We start from the raw sequence: 8,775 nt of genomic DNA, 5'->3' as shown, positions 1-8,775 counted from the left end.
TGTAGACCAGGCTGGTCTCGAACTCACAGAGATCCGCCTGCCTCTGCCTCCCGAGTGCTGGGATTAAAGGCGTGCGCCACCACCGCCCGGCGATTTTTATTTTTTTAAAGACATGTCTGTTTTTACTTTATTGTTTTTGTTTTTTTCCCGAGACAGGGTTTCTCTGTGTAACAGCCCTAGCTGTCCTGGAACTCGCTCTGTAGATCAGGCTGGTTTTGAACTCACAGAGATCTGCCTGTCTGTTTCCTGAGTGCTGTGACTAAAGGCATGAGCCACCACTGCCTGGCTACTGTTTTTAAATTTTATAATAAATAACTTTTTGTTTTGTGCTTTTAGGCAAGGTCTTACTGTATAATCCTGGCTGGCCAGAACTCATTGCCTTTCTGTCTCAGCCTCCCAAGTACTGAAATACAAATATTGCCATGGGATAAATTCATTTGCTCTTCCTCCCTTTTTCCCATCTCCCTCCCTTTTCTATCCCTCCCTGCCCCCATCTCTCTCCCCTGTCATGGTAGAGACTGAACCCAGGGCCTTAAATATTGCAGGCGAGCACTATCGCATTGAACTATTTTCCCTGCCCCGGAATAATTTTTTTTAAAGCATGAAACCTTTCATCAACCATTATTCAGAGAAACAGCTTTTCCTTCACCAGATGACTCCTGGTGGCGTTAAGTGTCTGAGTCAAGGTCCCACTCTGAAGTCCAGGCTGGCCTTAAACTCGTGGCAATCTTCCAGCCTCAAATAATAAAATCACATCCAAACCCCTGTGTCTACTGCTCAGCTCTGTGTCCCCCACACATACATGCACAGACACAGTTTGGGTCACAGTCCACAGGGAAAACACGTTTTAGGAGAGGGGTAAAGTAGGCTGTGAGAGAAAGACTGACCCCCCCTGTTTTGGATAAGGTTTCACTATATAGCCCAGGCTAGGCTGAAATCATGTAGACCAGGCTGGTTTCGAACTCTAGAAATATTCCTGTCTCAGGCTTCCAGGTACTGGGGTCAGGAGTATGCCTGACATGGGACTCTTACTTTTTCTTCTAAAGCCTTTCAGTAGTACATAAATTGTTTTTTGTTTTTCTGAGACAGGGTTTCTCTACGTAACAGTCCTGGCTGTCCTGGAACTCTCTCTGTAGACCAGGCTGGCCTCAAATTCAGAGATCCGCCTGCCTCTGCCTCCCGAGTGCTGGGATTAAAGGCATGTGCCACCATCACTGCTCAGGATGAATTGTTATAAACAGTTCAGATTACCCATTGCAAAAATATATCCATAATTTGGGGAGTGACACTAGAGGATTGAACCCAGGGCTTCATACGTGACAAGCACATGGTTTGTCACTAAGGTATACTTCCAAGCACCAAGAACTTTTTACGTGTGTGTGTGTGTGTGTGTGACTGGACGTGCACATGTGTAGGTGCATGTGTGGAGGCCGGAGGAACTCATCAGAGCTGGAGGTACAGGCATTTGTGGGATGCCTGGTTTGTTACATGGATGCTAGGATAGGAACTCTGGTCTTAGGACTGAACAGCATGCATTCTTTCTTTTTCTGAGACAGGGTTCCTCTGTGGAGCCCTGGCTGTCCTGAACTCACAGAGATCCTCCTGCTTCTGCCTCCCAAGTGCTGGGATTAAAAGTGTGTGCCACCACTGTCCAGCTGACCCTTTGCCTATTTTAAGGTCCCTTTTCATCTCCCTAAAAGGCTGCTCGGCTGCCCCTGCTTTACCTGGCTGGTTTGACCTCCTCCATCTCCGATAGTTTGGCCTGAATGAGGCACAGCCCTAGAAGACAAGAGGTAAAGCTGAATTTGGAAGAGACGATGGGGTCCCTCCCTCAGCCCAGTCCCGCCCCCCCTCCCCTGCCCCAGCCAGGAGGTAGTGGTGATTATGGAGAAAGGTCTGTAGCCTCTACTAGAGATCCTGAAATCCAGATTGTCAACCCTGACCCACACCCAGCTGGATGCCCGGCCTCTGCTCTCCCAAGACAGGCCAGCATATAACCGGAACCCTTTGGGCTACATTCAGATCTCAGAGCTAAGGGGACACACTGAATGAGACTCAGTGGTAGCTCACATCATCTTGCCAACTCCAGAGCAGACATGGCACCCTTGCTCCACGTCCAATGGGAAGAGCTTTCGAGGTTACTGGACAGAAACAAGCTGGGTGTAGTAGACTCATAGCTGGACAGACAGGACGGATTTCGGGGGATCTGCAGCTGACCTGTGTCTAGAATTTGGATCTCATGACTTCAGTCTCAAGGTGCCACCACCGGGCTTTCCTTCCTTTGGACTGGAAGAGGGTACTGAGATCCCGAGGGTCAAGGGTCCACATACTTGAATTGAAGGGTAGGAGAAGAGACCCTGGACCTGGGCCTATTGGGCTTCAAATGGGCTATTAATAGTTGTCTCTAGCCTCACATCTCATTGGTAAAACAGAGATCACAACCTTCCAACCAGGAGTCAGTGTTGCCATGGCAGCATCTAGATGAGCCAGGTCAGTGAGCAACAGAAAACGGTGGTTACTTTTGCCAGCAGGTTTTGAGTCCCCAGCTAAGGTTAGGGAGGTCCTGCTGTGTGGGGAAGATAGGGGCACCTGGGGTGTGCACCTGGGAAGATGAAGATGAAGCAGGCTGCCAGGCCTCCGATGACTGAGATGACCTTGCCGATGTCAGGGATAAAGAGGGCTAGCAGCAGGGTGAGCAGGAACCACACCAGCGTCTGCAGGACTCGGCGCCGCCGTTCCCGCCCCACGTCCTCCTCCACTGGCACCCCCTTGTAGCGCAGCCACAGGCCTTCCACCACAGCCCTGCTCACATGAGGAGGGGCTCAGGGTGCTTTGGCTAGTGCAGGGAGGGGGAGATCCTGAATGGGCAAGTGTGGTCCCTGAGCTTGGGTCCTCATCTGTGACCATCACTGTCCTTGGTTGCTATGGGCTACAAGACTTTACCTCTTCACCTGGATATGGACGCCATAATTCCCTTTATAAAAGGAATGGATTGGGGTATCCAAAATGTTGGCTGGGAATATATAAAGGCTCAGGATAGGATATAGACTGGAGATCCTTACAGGGCTCACAGAATGGAACCAATAAGACCTGGCATGGAGTATGGGAGAAGGGCATCCTAGACTCAGATTCTTTCTGTTGGCTTCAATTTTCCTTGACACAAAATGGGCTCCCCATAAGGCCATGTATTGTGCAGACTCCCGGGGGGGCCTGGACAGGGTGGGGAAGAGGCTCACCGCCCACAGAAGTGCAAGATGGGGTAGGAGGTGAGCACGCTGAGGATGATGAAGGCTCGGGCAACGGCCACAGCCACGTCCTCGGAGGGGTAGGACCGGAGCACATCTGGATCCACAGCAGCTCCGAAAGTCAGGAAGCCACAGATGCCTATGAACAAAAGCAAGGGGAAAGGGAGGGTGAGGGTGGACAGCCTACTCCAGATGGGAGTGTTGGAGCAGCCTGGGAGGTGAGAGCAGATGCCCCACTTCCTGCCTCCGCAGGTGTTGCTTGCTGGAGCCCAGCAGCACACACGGGTGCTTTCTGCACTTGTCTCCCTAACTTCCACACAAACCACTGCATCTGCTCAAACCATTGTGCTGCCACCACACCACTCGGGTCTCAGCTCAGATGTCCCCTCCTCAGAGAACGCTGCCCTGCCCATGCAGTCACCCCCACCCCAGTCACTTGTTTCCCATCCTGCTCTGTTCTCTTCAGATCACCTCTCTCTAAATCTCCTGTCACCAGCCAGAACAGAGGACCCATGGCAAGAGGGACTTTGCCTGCTTGCCTCTAGTGTTTCTTGCGGTAGCTTCAGAGGCTGGGACAACTCGATCCCAGGCAGCTCCCGCCCTCATCTCCTATCACAGGAGGACAACTCCCAGTTCATCTCTCCTGCCCAAATTAACCCACGCAACAGCCAAAGATCTGACCGGTCATTTCCCACCCAAGAAATGTATCCTCTTAGGCTCCCGGCAGCATCCATTGCTCTCCCCTTGGCTGCCCAGTCTCATAGGTACCAACTTCTTACACCCTGGCAATACAGACCTTCCCCCATTCCTTCCCCAGACAACCTACATTGTGGTTACTCTCTTGTGGAATGGCTTTTCCCTCATGGACCTCTCCAGGTGTCACATCTTCAGAGAGGAGCCTTCTGTGAATGCCACACCCACTCAGTCCCATCCCCCCACTTCCTGGTTTCATCAGCCACTGCCTGGAATTCTTTTTTTTTTTTTTTTTTTTTGTTTTTCGAGACAGGGTTTCTCTGTGGCTTTGGAGCCTGTCCTGGAACTAGCTCTGTAGACCAGGCTGGTCTCGAACTCACAGAGATCTGCCTGCCTCTGCCTCCCAAGTGCTGGGATTAAAGGTGTGTGCCACCATCGCCCGGCTTGGAATTCTTTTTTCATTATTACCTAAATAGAACTGTTTCTCTAAGACTGTCGATCCCACCAGGGCTTGGGCCAGTTCCCTGCATAGTCCTTGTAGCAACTTCACACTGGGGGTACCTTCCTTTCTGATAGCCACTTAGCATCAGAATAGAGCCCGTGAGCAGGCAGAACACTCTCACCTTGAAGAGAGTTCAAGTCAATGTCTACCGAAGTGCTCACCCAGCTAAGAGTGCAGAGGAAAGCTAGACCAGAAACTCTGGGGACTCAAGAGGGAGTGGGAGCACACCAAGCCTGGCCTCTGGAGGAGAGCACTCACCTGTGCCCATGTAGACAGCCAGAGCTATGACCATGGCCGCTGTCACCACTCCACCCCAGGTCTTTATCTCTGGCCGCTGCATGCTGTTGAACACGGGCACACTGCTCACATGGCACTGTCCAGGTGAAGGGTACGGTCATCGTGGGGAAGCGACCTCATCTCCAGGTTTCAAAGGCCCCAGGGATAAGGGACAAGCCAGAGGCCCTTGGTTCATCCGTCCTCCCAGGAATCCTACCATCCCATCCATAATCTGAGGGTCCTCCCAGGGTGGGGGAGTGAGCTAATGGGATAGCAGGGACCCTGCTGCTGGCACCTGAAATCCGAAGCAGATGGTGGGCATGGCATTGAACATGGCCATCCAGGAAACTGGTCTGTTGGCAAACACAATGAAATTGCCTGTGAATCCCACAGGGTCACCAACCGTCCATACTACCCTTTCTGCTTTCTTCCACCAACAACTAGCATCCCACACACTAAACACACACAGGCAGAGGACCCGTGTCGATGTGAAATTCAGGAGACAGTCTTTAAAAGGCCACCCTAGGACCAGAGTCCAGAATTCCTGGCTGCTGAACTAGGACTTTGTTTTCCTGAACTGTTCTTTTAAGCACAAAAAACAAAAGGGGGCCGGGCGGTGGTGGCGCACGCCTTTAATCCCAGTACTCGGGAGGCAGAGGCAGGTGGATCTCTGTGAGTTCGAGGCCAGCCTGGTCTACAAGAGCTAGTTCCAGGACAGGCACCAAAAAGCTACAGAGAAACCCTGTCTCGAAAAAATCAAAAAAAAAAACAAAAAACAAAAACAAAAAAAACCCAAAAGGGGTATGGGAAAGCTGGACACGCTGATGTATATCTGGGATTCCAGCGCTTGGGAGGTAGAGGCAGGAGGATCGGGAGTTCAAGATCAGGCTGCGTAGTAAGCTTGAGCCTGGTCTGAGCTACATGAGTCCCAGTCTGATAAATCAAAAAAGAATGATTGGGAAAATGTGCCATTTTCCCCATGGAAGTCTCCCCAGGTCGGGACCTTGCATTGCATGGTGGCATCCGCTACATGCTGGACAGGCCCTCTCCCCTCCTTCCTACAATGACTGACTATGTGACCTTCAGATGCCTGATCTAGGTAGCAGCTTCTACCGCATGCATTTCCAGGGACCCTCACCTACCTGGTCAGGATGTCCCCTGGGCGCATCTCTTTATCTGGCCAGATGTATTTGATGATAATAATGGCGGTGACGTACCAAGTGCCCACGACACTCAGGAAACTGCCAAGAACGAGAGATTTGACTTCCTGCTTCCCAGGCCCAGCCACCCCTTGTCCAACCCCATGCTCAGACGTACCCATCCTTGCTCTAGGGATTCAGGAGAAACAAGCGGCAGAGAGACCTGCCATAGGGAGGAGGCTGCTAGCATTTTAACCAGGGGACATGCGCTGGCTCAGAGACCACATTCAGGAACTGGGCTCCAATGTACAGTACAAGCTCAGCCTGAGCAGCCCAGGTGTGGCAAGGGCTTACAGCTGGCCAGCCTATGGGCCTGGCATCTGAGAACTAAGAGATTCTGGGATAAAGGGGGAGAGTGTAGAGACTGGGTTGCTAACATTTAAGGAAACCCTGGAGATGGCCAAGTATGAAACAGCCCCAACCCCCACAGCTCTTCAGATATAGGGCTAGGAAGCCAGACCTCTCTCCCCGAAGTCCATGGAAGTCCCAGCCACGCTGCCAACACTAAGATCGCCAACTCCCAGATTCCAGAAAAGCCAAAGCCCTGGCCAGCACCTGCCCTTACACTGCCAGCCATCACCAATCCCTTCTTTGACAAGGACTTTTAGATCACACCTTCCAATGCTGCAAAAGGCCACTATCTTCCTTGATGTAAACGGAAAAGCAAAGTCCTGGGCCTAGGATTCTGAAGCTCTGGCCTGCCCTGGCTTGCCTGTTCTTGCTCCCCAAGGAAGATGCCATGGGGGGGGAGAGGGGCTCCCCACCAGAAATGGCTCTCCAGTTGCCTTTGATCAGAGCCTCTGTCTGGCTCAGGCTGGGTTGGGACCTCCGAACCTGGCATATTTCTGGAAGCCGATCTCCCTGGGGATGGACAGGGGCAGGATGAAGAGGAAGGCAGTGAGGCTGATGGTGAACTTGCGGTCTGTGTACCAGGGGCTGCCGCTGACCCCTTCGGGGTCCTTTGTCATCACAGCTATAACTGCACGGAGAAGAAGGAGTGAATGTCATGCCAGGCCACGCAGGGTGTGGCCCTCTGGCTTTGGCAGGGTCCTAAGATTTCCCTCTAAGGAGCAGGACTCGAAGAGAGGGCAAGTCCTAGTGTGGAGCATTCTTTCCCCGCTACCCCAGGAACTCAGGCCGAGGAGAAAGACGAGAGCTGGGGAAGAACCTCACTCTTGTCCTGCTGGTCCCCAATGATGATGAGGAAGGCGATGCACGTGCCGAAGGTGTAGACCGCGATGGCTACCTCACACAGCACGCCCGTCAGCTTGCCACACACGGCCCACACCACCTCCTGGTAGGTCCTCTCATTGCTGGCCTGGGAGCAATAGGCCAGAATGACAAGCCCACTAATGATGAAAACCAGCATGCCCTGCAGGTAGGAAGAGACGAAAGGGTGTGGGAAAGGTGTTGTGAGCTCAGTTTGGGCATCTTTTACACCAATGTCCATAGCGGGTTTGCAATTGGGTCTATTACTACAGGACAATTTTAACAGATCACTAGAGGTTACCAAGTTGAAATTTTCTTTAAAAACGAGTTTCAGTTCCTAGAGAGACGGCTCAGTGCTTAAGAGCATTGGCTGCTCTTTCGGAGGACCTGGGGTCAATTCCCAGCATCTATATGGAGGCTCACAGCCATCTGTAACTCAATTCCATGGGGATCTCATGCCCTCTCCTGGCTTCCACTGGCACTGCATGCATGTGGTTCACAATCATACAAGTAGGCAAGAACATACATACACATACAATAATTAAAAAACAAAAACAAGGGGCTGGAGAGTTGGCTCAGAGGTTAAGAGCATTGCCTGCTCTTCCAAAGGTCCTGAGTTCAATTCCCAGCAACCACATGGTGGCTCACAACCATCTGCAATGGGGTCTGGTGCTCTCTTCTGGCCTGCAGGCATACACACAGACAGAACATTGTATACATAATAAAAAAAAAAAAAACAAAAACAAAACCAAAAATAATACTGAAAAGAGCTTCATTCAAAATTTCGAACATGCACATCTTGGGTAGCTGAGGTCTCCCATGTTTGTCTTCAACTTTTTTGTGATGTGGACTGATGACTGTAACATTCCTGTGTAAAATAACTGGATGCTCTTCATCTGATGGAAATAACCTGGGAATCCAATCTTTCACTAAGTGTTTTAACTTCTGTGTGTGTGTGTGTGTATATATATATATATATATATATATTTATATATAATCAATAAATGTGGATTCCAGTTTCAAAAAAAAAATTTCGAACATGCAAACAGACTGAGAATAGGGTGGACCCCAAACAGCTTCAAACTCAGCTTCGAACCAATTTATGATTTTCTTTGCTTTCTTTTTCTTTTTTTTTTTTTAAAAAAATTGTTAGTAGAGATAAAGTTTCACTTGGTAGCCAAGGCTGGAGGCTGGATTATAATTTACTATGTGGTACAAGCTGGTCTTGACCTCATAAGGGCCTTCTTGCCTCTACCTCTTGAGTGTTGGTATTACAGGCATGCAGTTTTTCCTCCCATTTTATCATCTCTCCATTGTATTTTGAAGTCAACACAAACAATTTTTTACTTCAATAGTAATCATTTCAGTAATTCTAAAACATAACGGTCTTTCTTTATAACACCTAAAAACCTAAGTGTTGGGGATATAGAGTTGGGGATGTAGGTCGGTTGGTAGAGTGCTTGCTTGTGCAACATGCACAAACTCCTGGGCTTGACCCGGGAGTACTGCACAAAGTCAAGTGCCAAGTGCGGAGGCACTTATCTGTAATCTCAGCACTTGGGCTGGGGAAGCAGGAGATCAAGTTAAAGGTCATCCTTGGCTCCAGAGAAAATTCAAGGTCAGCCTGGGCTACAAGAGCCACCTCAAGCCG

At 50.4% G+C, this 8,775-nt stretch overlaps 1 protein-coding gene across 2 annotated transcripts in view; it reads right to left on the bottom strand.

The window, feature by feature from the left end:
• The window catches only part of Slc38a7 (solute carrier family 38 member 7), an 18,168-nt gene that overhangs the window by 2,784 nt on the left and 6,609 nt on the right, over positions 1–8,775 (bottom strand). For both annotated transcript variants that reach the window (XM_026778772.1, XM_005345547.3), the window contains exons 4-11: positions 7,089–7,287; positions 6,750–6,894; positions 5,859–5,957; positions 5,012–5,069; positions 4,699–4,813; positions 3,237–3,384; positions 2,603–2,802; positions 1,725–1,779 (exon numbers count right to left, since the gene is read on the bottom strand). In XM_026778772.1, the coding sequence (XP_026634573.1) occupies positions 1,725–1,779; positions 2,603–2,802; positions 3,237–3,384; positions 4,699–4,813; positions 5,012–5,069; positions 5,859–5,957; positions 6,750–6,894; positions 7,089–7,287 (1,019 nt within the window). The remainder of the gene's footprint in view (positions 1–1,724; positions 1,780–2,602; positions 2,803–3,236; positions 3,385–4,698; positions 4,814–5,011; positions 5,070–5,858; positions 5,958–6,749; positions 6,895–7,088; positions 7,288–8,775) is intronic.

Source organism: Microtus ochrogaster, chromosome 4, assembly GCF_000317375.1.
Source record: "Microtus ochrogaster isolate Prairie Vole_2 chromosome 4, MicOch1.0, whole genome shotgun sequence".
Classification (NCBI taxonomy): Eukaryota; Metazoa; Chordata; class Mammalia; order Rodentia; family Cricetidae; genus Microtus; species Microtus ochrogaster.
The sequence above is the reverse complement of the archived record's forward strand: the minus strand, read 5'-3'. Positions and strand labels throughout refer to the sequence as shown.